The sequence below is a fragment of the Macaca nemestrina genome, chromosome 10 (assembly GCF_043159975.1).
Source record: "Macaca nemestrina isolate mMacNem1 chromosome 10, mMacNem.hap1, whole genome shotgun sequence".
NCBI classification, from domain to species: Eukaryota; Metazoa; Chordata; class Mammalia; order Primates; family Cercopithecidae; genus Macaca; species Macaca nemestrina.
The window spans coordinates 129,749,595-129,776,581 of NC_092134.1; the positions used below are offsets into that span (position 1 = coordinate 129,749,595).

The 26,987-nt window shown below is 39.9% G+C and overlaps 1 protein-coding gene and 1 pseudogene across 2 annotated transcripts in view; one reads left to right on the top strand and one right to left on the bottom strand.

Annotated features, from left to right (window-relative positions):
• The window catches only part of LOC105482314 (LDL receptor related protein 6), a 152,650-nt gene that overhangs the window by 1,830 nt on the left and 123,833 nt on the right, over positions 1-26,987 (top strand). For both annotated transcript variants that reach the window (XM_011742335.3, XM_071072190.1), the window contains exon 2: positions 19,923-20,316. In XM_011742335.3, coding sequence (XP_011740637.2) covers positions 19,923-20,316 — 394 coding nt within the window. The remainder of the gene's footprint in view (positions 1-19,922; positions 20,317-26,987) is intronic.
• On the bottom strand, positions 15,427-15,736 carry LOC139356862 (ubiquitin-conjugating enzyme E2 variant 1 pseudogene; annotated as a pseudogene).

Below are 26,987 nucleotides of genomic sequence, written 5' to 3' on the forward strand. Positions count from 1 at the left end.
TATGGTGTACTGTATTGAAAGGGGTTTTGCTATAGCTATTAGAAACAAGTGTATTTGACATAAGAATATGTATTTAAGACATAAGGTTAATAGGATTGACAAATATGAGAACCATCTGATTGGTTAGAGTCGTGGGGAAACTTACAACTTGGGATGTTTCTGGTTGTCCAGTTATATTTCTTGGAGGAGAAATGTGTGATGTAAATGCCGTTTGTTTATTTTAACGCTAGCTTTGAGACCAGAGCTGGGTTTGTTCATTATTCGAATTTAGATAGGTTGCACTTGTTTATGTAACAAGACCTGAAAGAGGTAATAGTTTAAATTGTCTTGTTTCCACTAGCAAAGTTTTCAGAAGTGGAGCTCTCGTTTTAAATGTGGCAAAATATGGTGTAAGGTGGTCTTCTAATATGTAACAGTACTGTACTTAGCTGTGAGTACATATTATTTGAAGTAAAACTGCCTTTTGATGTAAAATATTTTTGTTCATAATTGAGAATTCATTCTTTGAGAATGTCATCCTCTGTTACAGTAAAGATATGTAGTCAACCATGGGCTCTAATGAGAAAAATCTGATTTGTTGCGTTTAGATGATTTTTTTTCCCTACAAAGAATTGGAGGTTTAACACTGACTGGGTGTGATGGGGTATTGTGAGAGTTTGGGAGACCTTTTGTCCTGCGTCCCTGTTGAATCAATAGCAGAAAGCCAGGGAATACTCTCAGTGCTGTGTCCCTATCTGTATCATCACATGACAAGGTATAAAGGAAAGACTGGGGAATTTCAATACTAAAACCTTGGATTTAAAGCCCAAGCGTCACAACTTCATAACTTTGTGGTTCTGGTCTTGTTCACTTCTCTAGGTCTCAGTTTCTTTACTGGTAAAATGTGGATAATGATACCTGACTAGTTTGCAGGGTTATTGGGTGTTTTAAATGAAATAATTATAAAGTGCCTTGTTAATGTTACTTTTTGTTAAAATTTTTGCTTGTTCAGGGACATACCCTCAAATGCTTTCAGGATTTGAGATTTAGTTTGTATAACGTTCACAATTTTTTCTTTTCTTTTTTTTTTTTTTTAAAGAGACATAGTCTTGCTTCATTACCCAGTCTGGGGTGCAGTGGTGTGATCACAGCTCATTGCAGTCTCAAAGTCTTGGGCTTAAGTGATCCTCCTGCTTCATCCTCCCAAAGCTCTGAACTATAGGCACGTGCCACTATGCCCCAAATTTTTGGTAGATATGGGGTGGGTGTGGGGGTGTCTTGATATGTTGCCCAGGCTGGCCTCCAACTCCTGGCCTCAAGTGATCCTCTCAAAGTGCTGGGATTACAGGTGTGAGCCATCATGCTTGGCCAGGTTCACGAATTGCTTTTTTTTTTTTTTTTTTTTTGAGGTAGGGTCTTGCTCTGTTGCCTAGGCTGGAGTGCAGTGGCATGATCACTGCTCACTGCAGCCTGGACCTCCTGTGCTCATGTGATCCTCCCACCTCAACCTCCCAAGTAGCTGGGACCACAGTTGTGTGACATAACACTTGGCTAACTTCTAAATTTTTATAGAGCCAGGGTCTTGCTATGTTGCCCAGGATGGTCTTAAACTCCTGGGCTCAAGTGATCCTCCCACCTCTGCCTCTCGAAGTTCTGGGATTACAGGTGCAGATTCACACATTCTTTATTTATTTTTTTGAGATGGAGTCTTGCTCTGTTGGCCAGGGTGGAGTGCAGTGGCATGATCTAGGCTCACTGCAAGCTCCACCTCCCGGGTTCACACCATTCTCCTGCCTCAGCCTCCTGAGTAGCTGGGACTGCAGGCATCTGCCACCACCCCTGGCTAATTTTTTTGTATTTTTTAGTAGAGATGGGGTTTCACTGTGTTAGCCAGGATAGTCTCGATCTGACCTGGTGATCCACCTGCCTCGGCCTCCCAAAGAGCTGGGATTACAGGCGTGAGCCACTGTGCCTGGCCAGATTCACACGTTCTTAAAAGTGAAAGGGATCTTGGTCATTTGAGCCTCACCACTTTATTTGTAAGTGGGGAAACTCAGATTCAGAGATACTGTAATTTAATAAAGGTAGGTTAATTAAAGATGGGGCAGGGATTTATTATTCATTCTTTAGCAAATATGTATGGAATATCTCCTATATATCAGCCTCTGGTACTGATGGTGAGCAAAACAAACGTGTTCCCTAATCTAATGGGCCTCACGGTTTAGGTTGCCATCCTTACCATTCTCTTAGTTCCATTCAGGTACTGATTAGAAAAAATAATATCTGATTTTCTACAGGAAGTATTTTTGATAAGAATATAGGTTTTGGAATACCATCGGTGTGTGTAATCTGTGAAATACTATTTCTTAGCTTTTTTTTTTTTTTTTTTAAAGACGGAGTCTCGTCGCTCAGGCTGAAGTGCAGGGTGCATGATCTCGGCTCACTGCAATCTCCGCCTCTTGGGTTCAAGTGAGTCTCCTGTCTCAGCCTCCTGAGTAGCTGAGACTACAAGTGCCTGCCACCATGCCTGACTAATTTTTGTATTTTTTTCTTTTTTTGAGACGATGTCTTACCCTGTCACCCAGGCTGGAGTGCAGTGGCATGATGTCAGCTCACTGCAACCTCTGTCTCCTGGGTTCAAACAGTTCTCCTGTTTCAGCCTCCCGAGTAGCTGGGACCACAGGTGCACACCACCATGCCTGGATAATTTTTATATTTTTAGTAGAGATGGGGTTTCACCATATTGGTCAGGCTGGTCTTGAACTCCTGACCTCAAGTTATCCACCCACCTTGATCTCCCAAAGTGCTGGGATTACAAGTGTGAGCCACTGCGCCCGGCCTAATTTTTGTATTTTTAGTAGAGACGGGGTTTAACCTATTGGTTAGGTTGGTTTCGAACTCCTGACCTCAGATGATCCACCCACCTCTGCCTCCCAAAGTGTTGGGATTGCAGGCGTGAGCCACCGTGCCTGGCCTTCTTAGCTTTTTTTGAGGAGGCTTGTTATATAAAAATTATTTGTTACTTTTTTTTGTTTTGGTGGGCTGGTGGTAAATATTGTTGGAACAAACCACTAATGTTTCGCATCTTGTATTTCTATAGAAGTGATCCTTTTCTTCCTTTAAATTCAGGTATTATAAAGTTTTGGGGAAGTAGAACAAATTTTGGAGTGGGAATCAGGAGAATTAAGTTATGGTTCTGAATTTGCTGTGTAACCTTGTGTAATCTCTGTATACTTTATTTGGAGATTAGAATTCGTGTTAACACATTAAGGGTTCTGAAAAGTCCTGAGGTAAAGAGAATGGTTTTAACTTTGTTTAACCTATTATTTTCCAAACTTGTCAAGTATTACATTAATATTTGTTGACAATTTCATATAAATTAATTTGTTACTGTCATCCCTATTTACTTACCTGCTTCAGGTTTGCTCATTTGGCTAGATAATTTGTCTGGTTATTAAGTTTTAAGGTTTTAGCTTGTTATCAGAAGGGCTAATAGTGATTTCCTGTGGTTCAGTTTTTAAGAGATTTTTTTCCTTTGCTTTAATTGGAAGTTTTTCTATTTGCTGTACTCAACTACTGTGTCCTTCTATATGCTTTGGCTGTCAGAAAAGACTGTTTAAATATCAAAGGGGATTCTGGGAAGGGATATATTAATGGAAATATTTTATGAGACCGTATATTTTTTGTTTAAATATTTTGAGCATACTGGAAAAACAATGTTTAGTGCTATTTAGGCCACGTGTAACTACTCTGAGAAAGATCATTTTCATTATAGAAATTCTATTGAAAGTTTATACTTAGAGAAGACTATATAGAAGGTACTATAGTTGAAATACATGACTTGTTGTTAAACAGAAGTTAAACTCTTCTGCCACTCTGTGTTCCTTTGGACAAGTTATTTTCTTTCCTGTTAGGTGGGGTTATAACTTACAAGGCTTCGTGAGAACTGATGAAATGTTTGTGAAGGGGTAGTACAGTGCACAGTCAATAGTAGACATTGAATAAATGGTTGCTTTTATTAAGATGGCCAAATTAAAAGAAACATTATGCTCTGGAAAGACTGGTAAAACATTTTAAGTGTCTGCTGTGTCCCGGGCACGGTTTTTGGCAGTTGATAGTTTTAGGCCAGTGGTTTTGGAATTTTTTTGATTCTTCTGCAACTGAAATAAAAGCTCCATGAAATACTTTTACTTATGACAGTTTCTGTTTTGATATAAAACGGAATGACAATTACTTACTAAATTTATTTTCTTTTTTTTTTTTTTTTTTTTGAGACGGAGTCTCACGCTGTTGCCCAGGCTGGAGTGCAGTGGCGCGATCTCGGCTCACTGCAAGCTCCGCCTCCTGGGTTCACACCATTCTCCTGCCTCAGCCTCCTGAGTAGCTAGGACTACAGGCGCCCGCCACCGCGCCCGGCTAATTTTTTGTATTTTTAGTAGAGACGGGGTTTCACTGTGGTCTCGATCTCCTGACCTTGTGATCCGCCCGCCTCGGCCTCCCAAAGTGCTGGAATTACAGGCTTGAGACTAAATTTATTTTCTAAAGGATTGCCGCCTTAACTATTTTAGGTGATGATTATTGTAAATAAGCTAGAGAATAGACAGTTCAAATGATTGTGATACTTATTAAAGAGTTAAGTATGGGCAAAATAATTTTATCAAGACATCTAATTGAGAAATTGCATTATTTGTTCGCAACAATTACTCGGATTTTTTTCTGTGGAGTGGCTGGATACTATACTGAGTTTCTGCATTGCATGTTTTCGCTTTGGATAAGGGTGTTTATCTTCTGTAAAGTAAGTGTCACTTCAGTGAATAAAACACTTTTATATGAATAATTTTGAAATTTAGTCAAATATACATAAGAACAGGTTGTTTGCTCTTAAAATTATTTGTCTTAAAATACAGTTTGTCAGTACATTAATACAAGGAAACAAGGTTATTTGGTGGTATTCATATATGCTTTTGTTTCTCAAGCTGTTCGTGTTATTTGTGGCAGTGAGTATTCTCACTAAAGGTTCAAGCTGTTTGGGTGTGATGCTAGAAAATATTAAAATGTGTTTGGACTCTGGTGAAGATTATTGATTCTTTGATACTGTGATCCTTTTAGCAGTATCATAACTTGTAGTTTCTGTAATATCTTGCTTGGAAGGGCCACGTATAAGTGGTTAAATATTTTGGAACTAATTTCAGGAGGAGATTGGGGATACAAAATGAAATTATATTTTCAGGCAAAAAACTACATTAAGTTATCTAAGTTATTAACACCAGGCCTAAAGTTATTGATGAGACTCAATAACATGCCAAGCAGTAGTCTTTTTTTTTTTATAGATGGAGTCTCGCTCTGTCACCCAGGCTGGAGTGCTGTGGCATGATCTTAGCTCATTGCGACCTCTGCCTCCTGGGTTCAAGTGATTGCCTTAGCCTCCCAAGTAACTGGGATTACAAGCGCCCACTATCATGCCTACCTAATTTTTGTGTTTTTAATAGAGATGGGGTTTCACCATGTTGGCCAGGCTGGTCTCGAACTCCTGACCTCAGGGGATCCACTTGCTTTGGCCTTCCAAAGTGCTGGGATTACGGGCATGAGCCGCTGCACCCAGCTGTCGTCTTTTTTTTTCCCCAGGAAAATAGTCACCCAAATATTGGAAACCTACCTTTATCAAATTATATATGTTTGACTGGGAGGCTATTTTTCTCTAATGGTTTTAGTCATTGTTTTATCACTACTAGACCCAAACTATAAGCAAAGGATTACAGGGATAGGAGTCTTCCTCACTATTGACTAGCTTTATTGGTAGGTATAATTTAAGTACTATATATCCATATATCCAGCTTAAAGATACTATATTGTGCAAGTCTGAGAAAGGTGACAAGTGAACTTCATTACCTTGAATTCTTAGCTGTGCATTATATTGTCTTTATTTGTAACATTCTAGATCTATGCTAATGCAGAAATAGCTTTTGATGGAAAGTTTTTGAAGAAAAGATGTTTTTCCCCTTTATATGCGCCGTGTACCAGAGGTTTGCACATATTGAGCGCTGTAAATTTTACATTTAAAGTAATATAAAAAGATGTGAATTTTTATGACGTTTATTTGGAATGTCATTTTGTGTTTTGTCTCAGTCGTTCATTAGCTATAGTTAAGTTATAAATTTGTAACGATTACAAAGATTTCTTAGTCTGGGTCATGGTGGCTCAGTGTGAGCCCATCTCTTTGGGAGGCCAAGGCAAGAGGATCACTTGAGGTCAGGAATTCAAGACCAGCCTGGGAAACATAGCAAGACCTCCATCTCTATAAAAAAAATTAAAAAATTAGCTGGTCATGATGGCACATGCTTGTAGTTCCAGCTGCTTAGAAGGCTGAGGCAGGAGGATTGCTTGAGCCCAGGAATTCAAGGCTACGGTGAGCTGTGATCATGCCACTGCACTCCATATGACAGACAAAACCCTGTCTTTCAAAATAAATAAAGATTTCTTAGCACAGATTAGATATATTAAATAGACTACTAAAAAAAAAATCAACATGTCCTTGTGTGAGATTAAATTCAAGGTGTGGATTACATAATGTGTTTTCTGGTTTCAGGATATAATTATTGCATTAATATAATTAGTTTTTTTTTTTTTTTGAGACAGCGTCTCACTGTGTTTTCTAGGCTGGAGTGTGGTGTGATGCTATCACGGCTCACTGCAGACTGGACCTCCTGGGCTCAGGAGATCCTCCTGCCTCAGCCTCCCAAGTAGCTGGGACTACAGGCACGTGCTACCACACCCGGTTCATTTTTAATGGTTTTTTTTTTTTTTTTTTTTGTAGAGACAGGGTCTTACTATGTTGCTCAGACTGGTCTTGAATTCCTGGGCTCACGCGATCCTCCCGCCTTGGTTTCCCAAAGTGCTGGAATTACAGGCATGAGCCACTGTGCCTGGCCTCAAGTACTTTTTTCTTTCTTTTCTTTTCTTTTTTTTTTTTTTTCCATTAAGCCCCTTCTATCAAGTACTTTTTTTTTTTTTTTTCTTGAGACGGAGTCTTGCTTTGGAGTGCAGTGGTGCGATCTGGGCTCACTGCAAGCTCCGCCTCTCAGGTTCACGCGATTCTCCCACCTCTACCTCCCGAGTAGCTGGGACTACAGGTGCCTGCCACCACCCCTGGCTAATTTTTTTTGTATTTTTTTAGTATAGATAGGGTTTCACCGTGTTTGCCAGGATGGTCTCGATCTCCTGACCTCGTGATCCACCTGCCTTGGCCTCGCAAAGTGCTGGGATTACAGGCGTGAGCCACCGCACCAGGCCTATCAAGTACTTTTTTAAACCAAGTTTTTTGGAGATATCATTCACATACAGTAAAAATTTCCATTGTACAATGTCTAATTCAGTGACTTTCAGTATAGTCACAGGGTTGTACAACACCGCCACTGTCTCATTCCAGAATGCTTATCCCCCGCTCCCTGAAAATGCATACACTTCCCATTTCTCCCTTCCCTCAGCCTATGGTAACCATGAATTTACTTGCTGTCTCTATGAATTTGCCTACTCTGAATATTTCATATAAATGGAATAAAATATGTGGCCTTTTGTGTCTAACTTCTATCACTTAGCACATTTTCAGGGTTCATTCATGTTGCATGTGTCAGTACTTCATTCCTTTTAATGGCTGAGTAATATTCCATTGTATGGATATATTAAATACTTTCAAATGAGTGTAGATTTGATTATTGGAGTCTTTACCTTGAGAAATTATTTCTGAATCTCAGCTTTTGAAGTTACTAAAATATATGTTAAAAAATATGTTTTTTTTGAAACAGAGTCTTGCTTCATCACCCAAGCAGGAGTGCAGTGGCACAGTCTCCGCTCACTGCAAACTCCACTTCCTGGGTTCAAGTGATTCTCATGCCTCAGCCTCCTGAGTAGCTGGGACTACAGGTGTGTGCCACCATGCTGGCTAATTTTTGTATTTTTAGTAGAGACGGGATTCGGCCATGTTGGTCAGGCTGGTCTTGAACTCCTGACCTCAAATGATCTGCCTGCCTCAGCCTTCCAAAGTGCTGGGATTACGGGCATGAGCCATCACTGTGGCCTATGTTTGTTTGTTTTAAGCTGGGGTCTCTGTCACCCAGGCTGGAGTGCAGTGGCACGATCATTGCTCACTGCAGCCTGGACCTTCCCAGGCTCAGGTGATCCTGTGCTCCCACCTAAGTTTTTGTATTGTTTGTAGAGATAGGGTTTCACCATGTTACTCAGGCTAGCCTTGAACTCCTGGGCTCAGTGATCCACCTGCCGCTGCCTCCCAAAGTGTTGGGATTACAGTCATGAGCCACCGTGCCTGGTCTAAAAAATACTTTAAGTTCCCGTTTTTCTGCTGGAGAAGCACTAAATAGTTCACCAGTATCTTGTGTTTCTGAATAGCCCTGTTAGTTGTCCTGTCACAGTTAAATCTTTTTACTAAATTCATATCTAGAGTAAGAAAATAGAAGGAGTATTAGAAATGACCTGGGCCAACTCCTTTGTTTTATAAATCAGAAAGATGAATGACTAAGGCCAAAGTGTTTGTACTCTGGACAGTAATTTTACATGCAGGACTTTTTGTATGTACCTAACTTTACCTGGGCCTTATTGTGGTTTTGAAAGAGATACTGATGACTTTGATAAAGAGAAATACATATTAATGTAAACTTTGGCATTTGCCAATAGGTAGTTTGTGATAGTACTTACACTGTAAATAAAAACAAAGCTGAGGCCAAGGTGCAGTGACTCACACCTGTAATCGCAGCACTTTGGAAGGGTATGGCAGAGTATCGCTTGAGCTTAGGAGTTTGAGACCAGCCTGGACAACACAGTGAAACCTCATCTCTACAAAAAAATACAAAAAAATTAGCCAGGCCTGGTGGTGTCTATAATCCCAGCTACTTGAGAGGCCGAGGAGAAAGAATCGCTTGAACCCGGGAGGCGGAGGTTGCAGTGAGCCAAGATCGTGCCACTGCACTCCAGCCTGGGTGACAGAGTGAGACTCTGTCTCAAAAAAAAAAAAAAAAAAAAGTGACCAAACCCAAAAAGCAAAAACAAAGCTAGACTTAGGTAAGGGGAGACTTTATTTGAGAGGATTTTTGCAGTAGAAGCACGTGCTCACTACAGGATCTGCAACACATTTCAAAATCAAACCAAAAAAGGCTTTTCTTTTATAGAAAGGAGAAGTAAGCAGGGCTTGCAGGAACTTTGTGGGAGCGTGGGCCAAATAGGTAGGGGTGAGCAGATTGCATGACCAGGACTGTTTAACTGGAAAGCATTTTATTTATTTTTTCTGCAGTCAGCTGATGGTCAGAATGAGGGAAGAAGTTGTGCATTTACTTTCTTAAACTTAGGGCAAGCCAAAGTTTAGGAATTTGTGGGGAGAATGGAATCCTGACTAAAGTTTATTTAAGCCAAGTCAGTGAGTAAGTAATGGGCAATTGTGATGAGCACTGGTCAGTCCCCCTGTTGTTTAAAACAAAATCAGTCACTGTTGACAATGCAATAAGAGTCATTGAGAAGTTGATCTCATTAGATTTGACCTGATTATTTACATAGGTGTAGCAAGAATAGTAATCTGTCATATAATAGGTCTTTTAATACTGCCTTGCTGAAAGTTTTTTTAAGAAATATGATTGGACTTTGAAATGCCTCTTGAGGCCGGGCGCGGTGGCTCAAGCCTGTAATCCCAGCACTTTGGGAGGCCGAGATGGGCGGATCACGAGGTCAGGAGATCGAGACCATCCTGGCTAACACGGTGAAACCCCATTTCTACTAAAAAATACAAAAAACTAGCTGGGCGAGGTGTCGGGCGCCTGTAGTCCCCGCTGCTTGGGAGGCTGAGGCAGGAGAATGGCGTAAACCCGGGAGGCAGAGCTTGCAGTGAGCTGAGATCCGGCCACTGCAGTCCAGCCTGGGCGACGGGTTTCAAAAAAAAAAAAAAAAAAAAAAAAATTGCCTCTTAAGACTATAAAGGTAAGTCAAGAACTGACCATCAGATTTCACTTGCAATATCTATAAATTTGGGTGAATTCCTTTCCTGAAGTTCCCAAAATATTCTAGGATTTTTGAGCCTGCCGGGAAGTGATCTTGCTTAATTCACCTGCAAGGCTGGTGAATTAAGCCAGTTACCAGGCCAGTTTTCCTAAGAGGACTGTAAGCATTGGTTCATAAAGTCAACTGTAACTTAAAAGTGTCTGGTCATACCTGATTAAATGAATATCTTCAAATGTGGCATTCCAAAGGCTTGGTTGCATAAGTAATGTTTCCAGCTAGGAGGCAGACTCATTGAACCTTTGCAAATAACTATATTGCCATGAAAATAAAAATACTCAATAAGAGTTTTTGAATTCTGGAGGAGTAGGGCAGGGGAAAAAGATAAATGTTTATTTCGGTTTACAAAAGCATAGTCTCCTTAAATTATTGTCGGTTATAGATAGCTTCAGAGAAAAGAGAAAGGGGTTCCTTATATCCAGAAAATAGGACACTAAGGCATCAGCAATATTTCAAACGAAACCCCTAATCATCCTTCATCAATTTATTCAGTCCTATGTAATTAATTCTTGTTCTGCTGGATCTGTGTTAGCAGTCTCACGAACCCATTTGTTTCTCTACTAGCTGTTTGGAAATCCTGACTCAGTCCGCTGGTGTGGTCTCAGTTATTTAAGTGATGCCATCAGAATCCTGTGTTCAGGTTACCTGGCATAGTCGTTTTTCTTTTTCTTTATATATTTTTTTGAGACAGAGTCTCACTTTGTCACCCAGGCTGCAGTGCAGTGGCGCAATCTTGGGTCACTGAAGCCTTGACCTCCTGGACTCAAGCGATCCTCCCATCTCAGCCTCCCTCGTAGCTGCGACCACAGGTGCATGCCACTACGCCCAGCTAATTTTTTTTTTTTTTTTTTTTTTTGTAGAGAAGGGGTTTCGCCAAGTTGCCCAGGCTGGTCTGGAACTCTTGGGCTCCAGTGATATGCCCACGTCAGCCTCCCAAAGTGTTGCTATTAGAGGCTTGAGCAACCACACCTGGCCCATAGCCCTTTTTTATTGAAGACAAGTGCAGTCTGGCCTGTAGCTGATTTGTAAGTGCTTTCAGGGAAGCATCAGAGTAAAACAAAACTATCTGTAGATGATGAAAGACTTAAAACGGTGATGATTAACCTATTACTGATAATCTTAAAAGTGAAAGATCTTATGAAAATTTGTTAGAAAAGATAATGAAATTGACAAGGAAGTTTGATTTTTGTGGCACGCAAACTAAATCCAAAAATGTGTTAGACAAAAGCATATCTATAAGCATAATGATTAACCTTATTTTATTTTATTATTATATTTTCAGACAGAGTTTTGCTCTGTCGCCCAGGCTGGAGTTCAGTGGTGCAATTTCGGCTTGCTGCAGCCTCCGCCTTCTGGGTTCCAGTGATTCTCCTGCCTCAGCCTCCCAGGTAGCTGGGATTACAGGCACGTGCCACCACGCCCCGCTAAGTTTTGTATTTTTAGTAGAGCCAGGGTTTCGCCATGTTGGCCAGGCGGGTCTCAAACTCCTCATGTCAGGTGATCTGCCTGTGTCAGCCCCCTGAAGTGCTGGGATTAAGGTGTGAGCCACCGTGCCCAGCCGATTAACCTTATTTTAAAGAACAGTGGCTAGTACATGTCATTTATGTATATAGATGAATGTATTCATTGCAGAGAAAAAAATCTAAAGACATACAATCCTAAGATGTAATGGCCCACGAATATGTCAAGCATGTATAGAGTATATCAAGATTATCAAGGAAAAATATTTAGCAGTCTGGAGTAGGTCCTTAACTTCTATGTAATGTCATTCCATAAGTAAATGATGTGAATTCTTAACTGAGAACCATTAGTCAAACTAGAAGATATTATATTCAAATTAAAGAAGTCAAATTATGACCAAGTTAACACTGAGGAAAAAAAATCCCTGAAATTATGACTGATGACATTATACTGTTGTCTAATACCAGGCAAAACAGCACCAGAACTCTGATTAATGGACATGGACAATGAGGGCATTGATGAATTTCTAGGAGCTTTATACCTTCATAGAACTTCCAGAATATCCCTATTAATAACATTCTACCTATACAAATTTAACTTAGGGAGGGTAAGCCTCTCTTACTTTGACAGTGCTTTCCATATGACCTATAATGTTTGATCAAATAAACTATTATTTTTAATATCTCTCTTTTACAAGGTGAAGGAAATTTTGATTTTCTAGGGCCCCTCAGGGGAAATCTCAAAGAGATTGGTGCAAAAGGCGTCATTTAGGAGGTTTGAATATTTGATTAAATAGGATCATGGGCCACTGTGGAAAAAAAACACTTGGCTACATATTTAACCAAAAGTGACCGGAAAAAAAAAAAAGATTTTAGTTCAGTGCAGTGGCCCATGCCTGTAATCTTAGTGCTTTGGGAGGGAGGCCAAGATGGAAGGATCACTTGAGGCCAGGAGTTTGAGACCAGCCTGGGCAACATGGTGGGATCCTGTCTCTACAAAAATTAAAAAAATCAGCTGGGCGTAAGATTATAGGCTTGTAGTCCTAGCTACTCAGGAGGCCGAGGCAAGAGGATCGTTTGAGTCCGGGAGTTTGAGGCTGCAATGAGCTATGATTGCGCCACGCAATGAACCATGATTGTGCCACCGTATTCCAGTCTGGACAACAGAGTGAGACCCTGTCTCTTAAAAAAAAAAAATTGTAAAAAGTAAGCATAGGAAGTAATGTGATGGTAAAGAACCTTACCCCTTTCAAGGGTGTGAATATGGTTTTAAGTAATAAAGGACATGATAAAGTCAGCATTTAGGCACAGGAAATTCTGGTAAGACACAGAATCTTTGCCTTCTAGGGAGATTATTCAGAAGGCAAAGGAAAACCTTTAATAACCTCTTTACTAAAAGCAGACTAACAGGTGGGGCGCGGTGGCTCACACCTGTAATCCCAGCACTTTGGGAGGCAGAGGCGGGCTGATCATGAGGTCAGGAGATCGAGACCATCCTGGCTAACACGGTGAAACCCCGTCTCTACTAAAAAAATTAAAAAAAAAATTAGCCAGGTTTGGTGGCGGGCACCTGTAGTCCCAGCTGCTCGGGAGGCTGAGGCAGGAGAATGGCATGAGCCCAGGAGGTGGAGCTTGCAGTGACCTGAGATCCCGCCACTGCACTCCAGCCTGGGTGACAGAGGGAGACTCCATGTCAAAAAAAAAAAAAAAAAAAGAAAAAAACAAAAGACTAATAACTGAAGAAAATCAGTCATTTTAACAGAAAACTAAAATCTAGTTTTACATAACTATAATATTTGATAAGCACTTAAAAAAATCTTACAAATAAACCCATCAAATCTTAGCTGGCTTTGGCTGGGCATGGTGGCTCACGCCTGTAATCCCAGCACTTTGGAGGCGAGGTGGGTGAATCACTTGAGGTTGAATCACTTGAGGTCAGCAGTTCAAGACCAGCCTGGCTGACGTAGCAAAACCCCGTCTCTAGTAAAAATACAAAAAAATTAGCTGAGTGTGGTGGCGGGTGCCTGTAATCCCACCTCCTGGGGAGGCTGAGGCAGGAGAATCACTTGAATCTGGGAGGTGCAGGTTATGTTAAGCCCAGATTGTACCACTGCACTCCAGCCTGGGTGATAGAGTGAAACTCTGTCTCCAAAAATGAAGAAGAAAAAAAATCAAGCCAGGTGCATTGGCTCACATCTGTTACCCCAGCACTTTGGATGGCCGAGTTGGGTGGATCATTTGAAGTTAGGAGTTCAAGACCAGCCTGGCCAACATGGTGAAACCTGCCTTTACTAAAAATACAAAAATTAGCCGGGTGTGGTGATGAGTGCCTGTAGTCTAAGCTACTTGGGAGGCTGAGGCAGGAGAATCGCTTGAACCCAGGGGGCAGAGGTTGCAGTGAGCTGAGACTGCGCCATTGCACTCCAGCCTGGGTGACAGAGCAAGACTCCATCTCAAAAAAAAAAAAAAAAAAAGTCTTAGCTGGCTTGGACTATGACAAATAAAATATCTTTTACCGCTGGGTGCAGTGGCTCACACCTGTAATCCCAGCCCTTTGGGAAGCTGAGGTGGGCATATCACGAGGTCAGGAGATCAAGACAGTCCTGGCCAACATGGTGAAACCTTGTCTCTACTAAACATACAAAAATTAGCTGGGCATGGTGGCGCATGCCTGTATTCCCAGCTACTCGGGAAGCTGAGGCAGGAGAATCGCTTGAACCAGGGAGTCGGAGGTTGCAGTGAGCCGAGATTGCGCCGCTGCACTCCAGTCTGGGTGACAGAGTGAGACTTCGTCTCAAAACAAATAAAAATCCCAAAATATTAGTAAATATGTATATGATATTTCTGTGTGCAGTGAACTGTAGTAGGCATTGGTGGTAAAATTAGTTATAAGGTATGGTTCTTGTATACCTTGTATGGATCTAGGCTGAGATGCTAGAGGTAGAAAGTATGCTTTTAAAAAAAAAAGCTAATATCACGTACATGCTAAAGACTAAGGATTAAAAGAAGTAAAGCTGAGTCAATTAGAAAGGGTTACAGAGTAGGTAAGGTTTGACTGTGACTGGGAAGGACTTGCTTGCTGGGAGAAAAAGAGAAGAAGTATGGAGTGGGTGGGAAAATGAATACTCCATGATGATGGGTGTGATGTACTCCCAGTTTACATGTTTTGAAACCTGTGTGTATGATGCAGAGACTATAAAAGATAAATTTAGAGTCCTAGGTAGAAGTCATGGTGGAAGGCTGAGGTATTGAGGCTTTATGTAAGTTTAGGCAAGGGGAATCAGAATGGCTTTTGAGTTGGCTAAAGTAAAAGTATTAGAAGTAGAAAAGGAAAAGGGAAAATATCGAGATAACTTACTATTAGGATATTTTAAGCCTAAAGTCATGAAGGTCTAGAGTAGGATAGTGGTTCTAAAAATGGAGAAGAGGAGGCAAATTTTTTTAAAGACATGCTTGTACAATAAGAGTCAACAAGACAGTCATTGGCAGACTGGTGAAAAAGGGGAGGGGCTCAAAGATGGCTCCAAAGCATGCCAGTAAGGTTAGAATTGTGTACCATTGACTAGTGAGGAATTTTGTTGTTTTGGGGGAAAGGTGATGAATTTAATTTAATGGGAGGTAGAGATGGCCAACAAAAAGAGGGACAGAACTGGAGATAATGTTTTGGAAATTAGCTGCACAGAATTGCTTGTTGACCAGGTGAACTTTAATTCTCTTTCTTTCTTTTTTTGTTATAGCACAACTTATATATTTCAGATGGACAATATTAGTTTTACAGTATCTTAAGATAAATTTCCTTTGAATGGGAGCTTCCTTTCCAGTACTTTGAAGTCTACAAGACGTATCTAGAAAATTGGCTACTGTGGAAAATGAAGACTGCTTAAATTGAATGGGGCGGTGGGGGGAAGGGGAAGGGGAAGGACCTTTTCGATTAATTGCTGTAACACTGTCCTTCAGGTGGCTGAGGGAGTTTCATACTTTCTTTAGACACCATTACGCGCCAAAGGTCTTGCAGGACAACTTTGGTGCTATGAATTCTGCCATTTTGCTAGCACTAATGTGGCTCTTGGGTCCGCCACTCCATTAGAACTATTAACTCCGTTCATATTAATTTTTTGTTACAAATCTTGCAAAGGGGGATGCTTCTGGGTGGTCCACATTCTATTTTAAGGCTGTATATTGTTTTCATAAATTGTTCTTGCAGGCCCGATTATCATACCTGTCCATCTTGTAAGTGTCATGTCTTTATCATCGTCTAGACCTCAGCTAACTGTGCCATCTCCTACTCCTTTTTGGCCTTCTTTGAGTTCTTCAAAAAGTGGGAAATTGCAAGAGACTTTTACTCCTGAGCCAGTGGTGGCTGCCACCTTGTGTCGCTGTCGCTTGTGAACTTTAGTTTTCTATACTCTTTCATTTGGGAACAACAGAGAGTCTTGGGATAACTATATATAGGAATTGGAAGGTTTGAAACAAGACGAACAAGAAAAATAGGTAGTATTGTATGAGGAGAACATTCTATATAGGTAGGGATATAGTCAACAGCATTGAATGCTCTAGAGATGTCAAGAATAAAGATTGAGAAAAGACCACTGGATTTGGTTACAAAGATTTAGAGAAAGTACTTGCAGTTGAGTGATGGGTAGGAAGTTAGATAAAAGAGTAATAGCTAATGAATGGTAGTATGAAGTGTATATACCAATGTTATAAGATTTTGCAGTTAGTAGAAGTATAATTATTATTCTGATGGTAACAAGGTTAGGGTTATTAAAACAAAAGTTTTCAATAGCAAGAAACCTAGTATAAACCACTGAAAATACAAGAAATACAGAACAATTGATAGAGCAGAGTTGTAGAGAGGCGGTAAGGAGGCTGAACCGAAAGTATTGCTTTAGCCTTAGGAGGAAGGCCATCTTGTCATTTGAGGCTGAGGACAAGGTTAGGGAAAATGGGTGGAGAGAAAATTTTGGGAGGTATAAATTAAGATGTTGGGGATGTATGACATTTACCTTATTTCCTGCTTCACTGAGATTGTTTTATGAGACGGTCTGAGAATGAAGGATTCAGGGCATGGAAATTAGTCTTTCAAAGTAGAAAAAGCTTAGAAAGGCTGGTAGGGAAAGTTTCCCAGGAGTTTAATAAAGAAAAACAAGGATTCCTGAGCACTGTGAGTGTTCCACTAAAGAGAAGTGATGGTGATTATTTGGGTTATCTGAATACTAGGCGGTCAGAAAGTAAGCTCTCCGGAATGGAAGATACTAGCACGTTCCAGGGAGCAAGTGTGTGGATCCAGTGTATCTCTTGGGTAGATAAAAACAATGTTACAAATCAAATTATACCTCTCAGATATCCCATTTAATATGTTGCTGAACAGATACTGGTGACAATGTAATAGAAAGTATTCAAGTATCAGAAGGGTGGCTGGACAGGATGAACCCTGGGATTTCCTTTCAATAGTGTGGTTTATGTGCAGCAGATTTATGTATAGTCCTTCACAAATCCTCAATTGTAACTAGTATTGCTAACTTAAAAAAGATTAACTTGCCTCCTTCACCCATTTTCAGGAGGGAGAGGAGACTCAGAACGCTTGTGAGGTCTTAAATTACTAGAAAGCGTCTTTGGATTTTGTAGACCAAAAATATTCAGTACACGTAGAAGTGTTAAAGTTTTGCTTGAAAGCAATGAAAGACATTTGGCTGCTACCTAATGTCCTATAGCTTTGCTGTAGTTTTCCAAGGATAGTGCCATAAAGAAGGTGCCCAGTAAATACTACATTATTATCACTCTTGGATTTTAAATGTTAAGTGTTTCGTGGGTATTCCTTAGCCTTGTACGGCACTTAGCATTGTATCCTTCACTAGTAGGGACCTTTTTTCTGATGTTCATATTTGGCCCATAGTATGAGAGACTCAGTATAGTGGGCTCTGTGGGGACTGATAAGTCAGTGTGATGTGTGAAGGCCTGAAATGAATTAAAAGTGACTCTGTTAGGGAAATTTATGAATTTGCTAATAGCTGCAGCAGATACTCAGAATAAGCAGAAAGATTGGTTAGTCACTTTTTAAAAAAGCTGTCTGCCAGTTTGTTTTTGACTAAGAATGTTGGATTTAAGCTTAGTTAGGGAAGTTTATGTTGTACTTATAGTTGAAAATAGTATACATTCATAACTATTTGACAGACACAATCTATAAATTAGTGGAAACATCACTTTTTTCTTATACTTTTTTGACATTGGAGTAATTTCTTGAAAAAGGGGAAATGGTTACTTCTAAATGGTAGTTGGGCTTGGCTTCAGATGACACAGTTGTAGACCTTTAGTAAGTAATTATGAAAGAAGGTCATTTAGATTATTGCATCATAACTCACTTTTTATTTTTTTTTAGACAGGGTCTCCCTCTGTCACCCAGGCTGGGGCACCACAGTGGTGTGATCATAGCTCACTGCAGCCTTGAACTCCTGGGCTCAAGTGATCCTCCCATTTTAGTCTCCCGAGTACCTGGGACTACAGGCGTGCACCATTATGCCTGACTAATTTTTTAAATTTATCTTTTTGTAGAGATGGGGTTTCCATGTGTTGCCTAGGCTGGTCTCAAACTCCTGGGCTTCACCAGTCCTCCTGCTTGAGCCTCCCAAAGTGTTGGAATTACAGGTGTGAGCCACCGCGCCTAGCTTGGTCTTACTTTTGCTGCCTCATTAATGTTCTGCATTCCAGCCTCTAGATGTGTGCTATCCAATACCGCCACTAGTCACACTTGTCTATATAAATTGGAATGAATTAAGATTATATAAAATTGGGGCCAGGCGCAGCGACTCATGCCTGTAATCCCAGCACTTTGGGAGGCCAAGGTGAGTGGATCACTTGAGGCCAGGAGTTCAAGACCAGTCTGGCCAACATGGCGAAACCCCGCCTCTGGTAAAAATACAAAAAATTAGCTGGACCCGTAGGAGTGGGCACCTGTAATTCCAACTACTCGGGAGGCTGAGGCAGGAGAATTGCTTGAACCCGGGAGGTGGAGGCTGCAGTGAGCCAAGATCGTGCCATTTTACTCCAGCCTGGGCAACAAGAGTGAAACTCTGTCTCAAAAAAAAAAAAAAAAAAGGGTTATATAAAATTAAAAATTTAATTTCTTAGTCACACTAGCCACATTTTAAGTGCTCCATAGCTGCGTGTGACTGGTGGTACTGTGTTATGCAGTGGATTGGACATTTCCATCATCGCAGAAAGTTCTGTAGGACAGTAGTGCTCTAGATTTTTAATTGTTGCTTGATATTAGGAAAGTAAATGTCAGAAGCTTGGAATAGATATTTAATAAAACCCAAAAAACATGGAATTTATACTACCTCACTCCCAACAGCCTTAACTTTCTCAAAGTTAAATGTTATTTCTGTAAGATTGGCTTTATATTTAGTTTCGGGTCTTTTCAAAGGTCATTTTGATAGTAATATAGAACAGAATAAAGTAGCTTTACTAAGAACTATTTCAGTCAAACTGTAACAGTTTTATTAAGGTATAATTGATAGACAATAAATTTTGCTTATGTCAAGTGTAAAATTTAGTAAGTTTTGACATGTTTACACCTCCGAAACCATCATTATTGATAATATAGCTCATCACCTGCAAAAGTTTGCTCGTGCCCCTTTTTAATCCTCCCCCTTATTCTTTTGCGTCTTCTCTCCCTTGTTGAGACAGCCATTGGTCTGCTTTATGTCATAATAGACTAGTTTACCTTTTGTAAAAGTTTATATAGATGAGAGTCATGCAATATATACCTTTGTTTTGGCCTGGCTTCTTTCATTCTGAATTGAGATCCACCTATTTTTCATGTACAAAGAGTTCATTATTTTCTATTGTATGGCAGTATTACAGTTTTTTATCCATTAGTCTGTTGATGACATTTGGGTTGATTCCAGTTTGGGTTATTACAAATAAATTGCTATGAGCATTTGCATATAAGTCTTTGTATTGACGTATGTTTTTGTTTCTGTTGAGTAAATACCTAGATGTGGAATAGGCAATACCTAGCTATTGCCTTGGATTGTATAGTAGGTTGTATGTTTAACCTTTTAGGAAACTGCCAAACTGTTTTCCCAAGTGACTGTACCATTTTACATTCACCCCAGTAGAGTATGAGTGTTCCAGTAGCTCCATATCCTTGCCAATTCTTGGTATAGCCAGGCTTTAAAATTTTATCTGAGTTATTTTAACAAGAAAAGACTATCATGGTGGAAATAGTTCCCCCCCCTTCCTATGTCTTATTTTTTAAATGCTGCAAAAATATTTTGTGTGTGAAAGTATTTTAGATGGTCTCCAACTGATTTATTTACTCTTTTCTTATCTTTGACAATCACTAATACTGATTTGAAACCCAGTTTACAAGAACCAATACCTTTTCTTCCTTTTCACTTACATATTTTTCTTTTTTTGTTCTAGCGGCCCCTTTGTTGCTTTATGCAAACAGACGGGACTTGCGATTGGTTGATGCTACAAATGGCAAAGAGAATGCTACGATTGTAGTTGGAGGCTTGGAGGATGCAGCTGCGGTGGACTTTGTGTTTGGTCATGGCTTGATATACTGGAGTGATGTCAGCGAAGAAGCCATTAAACGAACAGAATTTAACAAAACTGAGAGTGTACAGAATGTTGTTGTTTCTGGATTATTGTCCCCCGATGGGCTGGCATGTGATTGGCTTGGAGAAAAATTGTACTGGACAGATTCTGAAACTAATCGGATTGAAGTTTCTAATTTAGATGGATCTTTACGAAAAGTTTTATTTTGGCAAGAGTTGGATCAACCCAGAGCTATTGCGTTAGATCCTTCAAGTGGGTAAGTTTTTGTACAGTGTACGAAGATCATCGTACCTCCTCCTGGTTTTTCTCCACTGACATACACCACCCTGACCCCTATGAGAAGAGAAAGATCGAAAACAGGAATTTTAGATTCTTTGGGCTTCTTTGTTGAGTAGACTTGAATGTAGAAAGTTATGTTGTGTTGTTATTATTATTGTTGTTATTATTTTTGACAAGGTCTTGCTCTGTCACCCAGGCTGTAGTGCAGTGGTGCAATCAAAGCTCACTGCACTGTCAACCTCCCAGGCTGAAGTGGTCCTCCCATTTCAGCCTCCCACGTAGCTGGGACTTTAGTTGTGTGCTACCACACCTGGCTAACTAAAAAAATTTTTTTGTTAGCTGGGCGTCGTGGCACACGTCTGTAATCCTAGCTACTCGGGTGGCTGAGGCACAAAAATCGCTTGAACCTGGGAGGCGGAGGTTGCGGTGAACTGAGATTGCATCACTGTGCTCCAGCCTGGGCAACAGAGTGAGACTTTGTCTCAAAAAAAATTTTTTTTGTAAAGACGGAATTTCACCATCTTGCCCAGGCTGGTCTCGAACCCCTGGGCTCAAGTGATCAATCACTCTGCCTTGGCTTCCCAAAGCGCTGGGATCGCGGGTGTGAGCCACTGTGCCCAGTGTGTTGTGTTCTTAGTGTTTCTGTAAATTGTTTTGGGTTTCTAATAACCATGTTTATATTTCCTGGGTTTTCTTCTGTATTTATTTTTTGTGATATCAGAAGATAATTTGAAGGAATGAAAACTTAAAAAGAGAAGGATTTGATAGCTCAAGATGAGGTAGACTAGATGTTATAACTTTTATTATATACACAATGATATTGTGATAACTAGTGTTTTTTTATGTTACACTCTGAAGCATTATTTGTCAGCATTGAATGAAAAATAAAAGTTACTAAATAACTCATTTCCAGTTAGCTAAACATATATTTGCAATAAAGGTTAATTTTCTAATGAGAAGGAAAACTTAAAGCTCTGAGAAAATCTCATTTCAAAGTGTGAACTGTATCCCCACATTGCTTCTGTTACTATGCCTCATTTCTACTATTAGCGTATACCATTTTATGATATTTCTTTATGGAATAAATTGTCATGGCCAGTCTGTCATGGCTAAGTATAGGTAACTATCTGAACATGAACCTAAAATGACTAATATTTGGTTAAAATCCAAAGATAAATAACTTGTACTATTTTAGTACTTTGTTTTTTTTAGCTTTCAATTGTATTAGAATGCTTTAAAACTCATTTCATTTATGGAAAGGAGTAGATTCTTTTTATGTAATAAATGAGAACTTGGGAAGAATGGAGGAAAGGTTTATGTGCTTCTTTATCTTGATATCAGGCCTGATTTGGTTACAGAGGTTGAACAGGATGCCATGTTGTAGAAAAATGAGAAGACTGATTTGACTGTAAAGGATAACGTGGGCAGTAGTGTAGTGAAATTTTAGAGGGAGATGTCTGGAAATACAAATATGTATTTTTTTATAGTGGAATTAAAACGTGTTTGTTGAGAGAAGATGGTGCTCTTAAAGCACCGGGAAATATTGTAGTGGCTCTGATGGTACGAAAAAGCATTGGATGTCCTGAGGAGGAGGTCTCAGATGTAACTGTAGTTATCAAATAATTTGGTTGTTGAGAACTTTACAGATATTTTTTGAGAAATGGAGTTTGTCCTTTGCTAACAGAGTTCGTAAGGCTCAGGGATTGCTGAAATGTTTCTGAGGTTACTGCTTTGTAGAACACATAGGGTTTTGGTACTTTTAGTCGTCATTAGGGAAGAATACTTTGGTGAAAAGATAAAGTTCTTTTTTCCCCTCTTTTTCTTCTTGACAAATTAAGGCTTACCACTGTAAGAGTGATGATTGAAATTTAATAAAATATCTATTAAATGGTTATTATGTTTAGAGTTCTTCATTTTGTACTCTGGTTGGAGAGAGGGGGTTTAGTTTATGTTTACTGTTTTATTTAAGGACAGAAAACTTGGGAGAGACAACTTTTTCTTCTTCACAGCATGTTTATTTGCATTATGTAACATGTATGTGAAGAGAGGAAGAGTGTTAAAATAATCAGAAGAGACACAAGAGCTGTTATGAGCTTCATTGCCAAATTTTGGAATGGGATCTTGATCATTTCTGTGAGGGATTAATGATTACATGATTGTACATTATTAAAGGGAACTGAATGTATATAGTTCCTCTTGACTCTTCAGGATCTAATAGTTTAGTGAGTAAATTAATCATTTTCATTTTGTTCCCCAAAACTAATGAGCTTTACTTCTGGGTAGCAGGTCTGATAAGTATCTTCTGAAGTAATTTTGCCATTTGATTAAAAAATACTTTAGAGTTTCTGTGGCTTTAATTTATCCTTGTTACTTCTCATTATTGAATGTGAGAATTCACCAAAGACTTAGCTGATAAAAAAGATTATTGGAAGAATCAGTAGTAATGTACTTTGAAGGTAGAAGGTAGTGTTATGTAGCTTCTGAAGGTGGTTCAGTGAAGAATAACTCTTTCTGTGGACTAAAGACTTGGTCAAACACCCAGTGAAATATGTTTTAGTATTTTTGATGTGTGTGGTTAATGTGAGAGGCAGAGGAGGGTAATATAGGGGAGAGAGAATGGGTAAATTCAGCCCCCTCCCCTAGCTTTAACAGTCCTCTCAAAATTTCTCTTAATTTCGAGAAGTCATTTTGTGTTATGGTTATTTTAAAAATGACTCAACTGGAAACAAATAGAATCTGGTCAAATGTTATATATACATATGATATATGTACATATGATGGAGTGTATTTAAAATTATGTTTTAAACTCCTGCACTGAAAAATATATTCAGATAATCTTTCAGTGTTAATGATCTTGGATTTATATCGTGGATTGTGGTTTTAGCTGAAAAGTAATTATAGGTAGAGTACATCATTTGTCAAACAGAATAGATGATTTCCAGATTTATTTTTTGGGGGAAATATGAAGTTTGAGTTCCAGGCAAAGTACATGAAAACAGTGCTGAGGAAAAATGTAGACTTTTCAGAGTTCCAGGATCCTGGTTTATGAGGTTCACAAGAGCTGACTGAGCTCTCTCACAGCAACTTACGTAAAAGGAAAGCTATTGAATGACTGGTATTGTTTGAGCCCTGGGAACTAGTGCAGACATCTGTGTGCTTTCGGATGTATGGAGTTCTTTGTGTAATCAGTCCATTTAGCCTACACTGAAGGAAGATTTTTATTCCTCTCTCTAAATTTGGCTTCTATTATATTAGTCTGAGATTTTTTTTTTTTCTTATAATAGTGACTAGCGGTGTACAGTTCAGACTAAGAAACGGGAAGATTTGTGTATGAAATTGTTACAGAATGAACAACCAGAGTTACAGTAAACTGTAGTCTTAGGTTATAGTGAGTAGAGGTGATTCCTACGTGGCTGCTCCTAATGCTGGAGCCCTTCATTCTGATTCCACAATTACCATGCTAAGCAACTGTACTAATCTTGGTGATGTTGAGGACCTGTGTTAAGTTTAAGGGTGTTTTGTTTGTTTGTTTAGGATCCTTTCATATTCCAAATCATTTTAGATGTTTTTTTATAAAGTTAAACTTCAGTGATTCAATTTGAGGTGAATTTATACTAAAAAGCTTTGAATATTTATATTTTTAAAATACATATTTTTATTTATTCATTATTTGTTTATTTATTTATTTTTGAGATGGAGTCTCGCTTTGTCGCCCAGGCTGGAGTGCAGTGGCGCGATCTCTGCTCACTGCAAGCTCCGCCTCCCGGGTTCGTGCCATTTTCCTGCCTCAGCCTCCCGAGTAGCTGTGACTACAGGTGCCCGCCACCATGCCTGGCTAATTTTTTGTACTTTTAGTAGAGACGGGGTTTCATCATGTTAGCCAGGATGGTCTTGATCTCCTGACATCGTGATCTGCCCGCCTCTGCCTCCCAAAGCGCTGGGATTACAGGCGTGAGCTACTGCGCCTGGCCTATTTTTTATTATCATTTTTATTTTTTGAGACGGAGTCGCACTCTGTTGCCCAGGCTGGAGTGCAGTGGCACAATTTCTACTCACTGTGACCTCTGCCTCCCAGGTTCAAGCCATTCTTCTGCCTCAGCTTCCCCAGTAGCTGGGATTACAGGCGCACACTACCATGCCCAGCTAATTTTTGTATTTTTAGTAGAGACAGGATTTCACCACGTCGGCCAAGCTGGTCATGAACTCCTGACCTCAAGTGATCCGCCTGCCTTAGTCTCCCAAAATGCTGGGATTATATGTGTGAGCCACTGTGCCCAGCCAAAAATATGTATTTTTAAATCATTGTTAAATATAACATTAACAACACTAAAAGTTCTGCTTTAAAAATGCTTGCGCATCTACCTCAGTGGAAAAAAATGATTTGTAATTTTTCTATCAGTTTTATACATATAATTATCATATTTTGAATATGTTTAAAAGTATTTTCTACACTTATATATCCCAGGTGACTAAAATAGTTCCTAACTCTTTTTTTGTGACTGAACTTTAAGAAAAAAGCTTTTCTTAAAGGAAAACTTTTAAGTTTTAAAAGTTAAAGGAAAATAATATTTTCTATTACAGTATTAGCTTTCTTTTTTAGAAGAAAGCATTTTCTAAGCAAATGCAAATTTTAGCATGGTCTTCTATGAATTCCAAATGAGTATGGCTTTGATTACAAATGTTTATTTAAAACATAATTAAGATTTTTAGTCCTTAGTTGTTTTTCACAAAAGTTATCAAGATCATATTTTATAAGAATATATTCACTGGAGCTTGTTTTATGTTATACCTAGCTCTACTGTTATTATTTTTTTTTCTTGAGACAGAGTCTTGCTCTGTCGCCAGGCTGGAGTGCAGTGGTGGAATCTTGGCTTACTGCAACCTCCACTTCCCGGGTTCAAGTGATTCTCCTGCCTCAGCCTCCCAAGTAGCTGGGACTACAGGCGCATGCCACCATGCCCAGCTAATTTTTGTATTTTTAGTAGAGACAGGGTTTCACCATGTCGGCCAGGATGGTCTCAATCCCTTGACCTCGTGATCCGCCCACCTCGGCCTCCTGAAGTGCTGGTATTACAGGCATGAGCCACCGCGCCCGGCCAATACCTAGCTCTGTTTACCAGCAAATTACTTCAGTGTCTTGGATCTAATTTTCCTTATCTCTAAAATGATGGGTTTCTTTCAGTTTTGACATTATTTTGAGTTTAAAAACTGAGATATTGGCTGGGTGTGGTGGCTTATGCCTATAATCCCAGCCCTTTAGGAGGCCAAGGTGAGCGGATCACTTGAGCACAGGAGTTTGAGACCAGCCTGTGCAACATGAAACCCTGTCGTTACAAAAAAATACAAAAAATTAGCCAGGCATGGTGGCACACGCCTGTGGTCCTGAGCTACTCAGGAGGCCAAGGTCGGAGGATCACTTGAGCCCAGGAGCGGAGGTTGCTGTGGGCCGAGACTGAGCCATGGTGCTCCAGCCTAGGTGATGGAGTAAAGACCCTGTTTCCAAAAAACAAACAACAACAAAAAAAGTGAGATATTTAAAGAAAGAACTCTGAACAGCTATTTAAAAACTTTTATTTTACAGAACTCTGAATAGCTATTTAAAAAATTTTATTTTACGGTTACACATTTGAGTCAGTGGTTTAAGTATGTTACACTTAGAATTGTGTTTTTGTGGAGCAGATTCTTAAACTTTTGTTTTTACTACCTTGCATATGTCATCACTCTGGGCCTCCCGTTTTACTCCACAGTTGAAACCTTTTTTCCAGTTCCATTTGATGTAAACGGAAAAATACTTTGAGATGACAAAGGATTCATTCTTTTTTTTTTTTTTTTTTTTTTTTTGAGACGGAGTCTCGCTCTGTCGCCCAGGCTGGAGTGCAGTGGCGCTATCTCGGCTCACTGCAAGCTCCGCCTCCTGGGTTTACGCCATTCTCCTGCCTCAGCCTCCCGAGTAGCTGGGACTACAGGCGCCCACCACCTCCCCCGGCTAATTTTTTTGTATTTTTAGTAGAGACGGGGTTTCATTGTGTTAGCCAGGATGGTCTCGATCTCCTGACCTCGTGATCCGCCCGTCTCGGCCTCCCAAAGTGCTGGGATTACAGGCTTGAGCCACCACGCCCGGCCTTTTTTTTTTTTTTGAGACCGAATTTTAGTCTTGCTGCGTAGGCTGGAGTGCAGTGACGTGACCTCGGCTCACTGCAATCTCTGTCTCCCGGGTTCAAGCACTTCTCCTGGCTCAGCCTTCCTAGTAGCTGGGATTACAGGTGCCTGCCACCCCACGCCTGGCTAATTTTTTGTGTTTATAGTAGAGACAGGGTTTCTCCATGTTGGCCAGGCTGGTCTCGAACTCCTGACCTCAGGTGATCCACCCGCCTCGGCCTCCCAAAGTGCTGGCATTACAGGAGTGAGCTGCTGTGCCAGGCCATAAAAAGATTCTCTTTGTATAGAGAGTGGAAAATGTAGCCAGTTACTTTTAGGCAGATTATATAGATTCACATATGTTTGGAGGTGAGTCTTTTTGAGATCATTATCTAAAAATTAAGAGTGATGTGTTAGAAGAACCACTAATCTGGTCAGGAAATCTGAATTAGATGTTTAGCTTGAATGGCATATGAATCAAGGCCTTGGAAATTAAGAAACAACAAACTC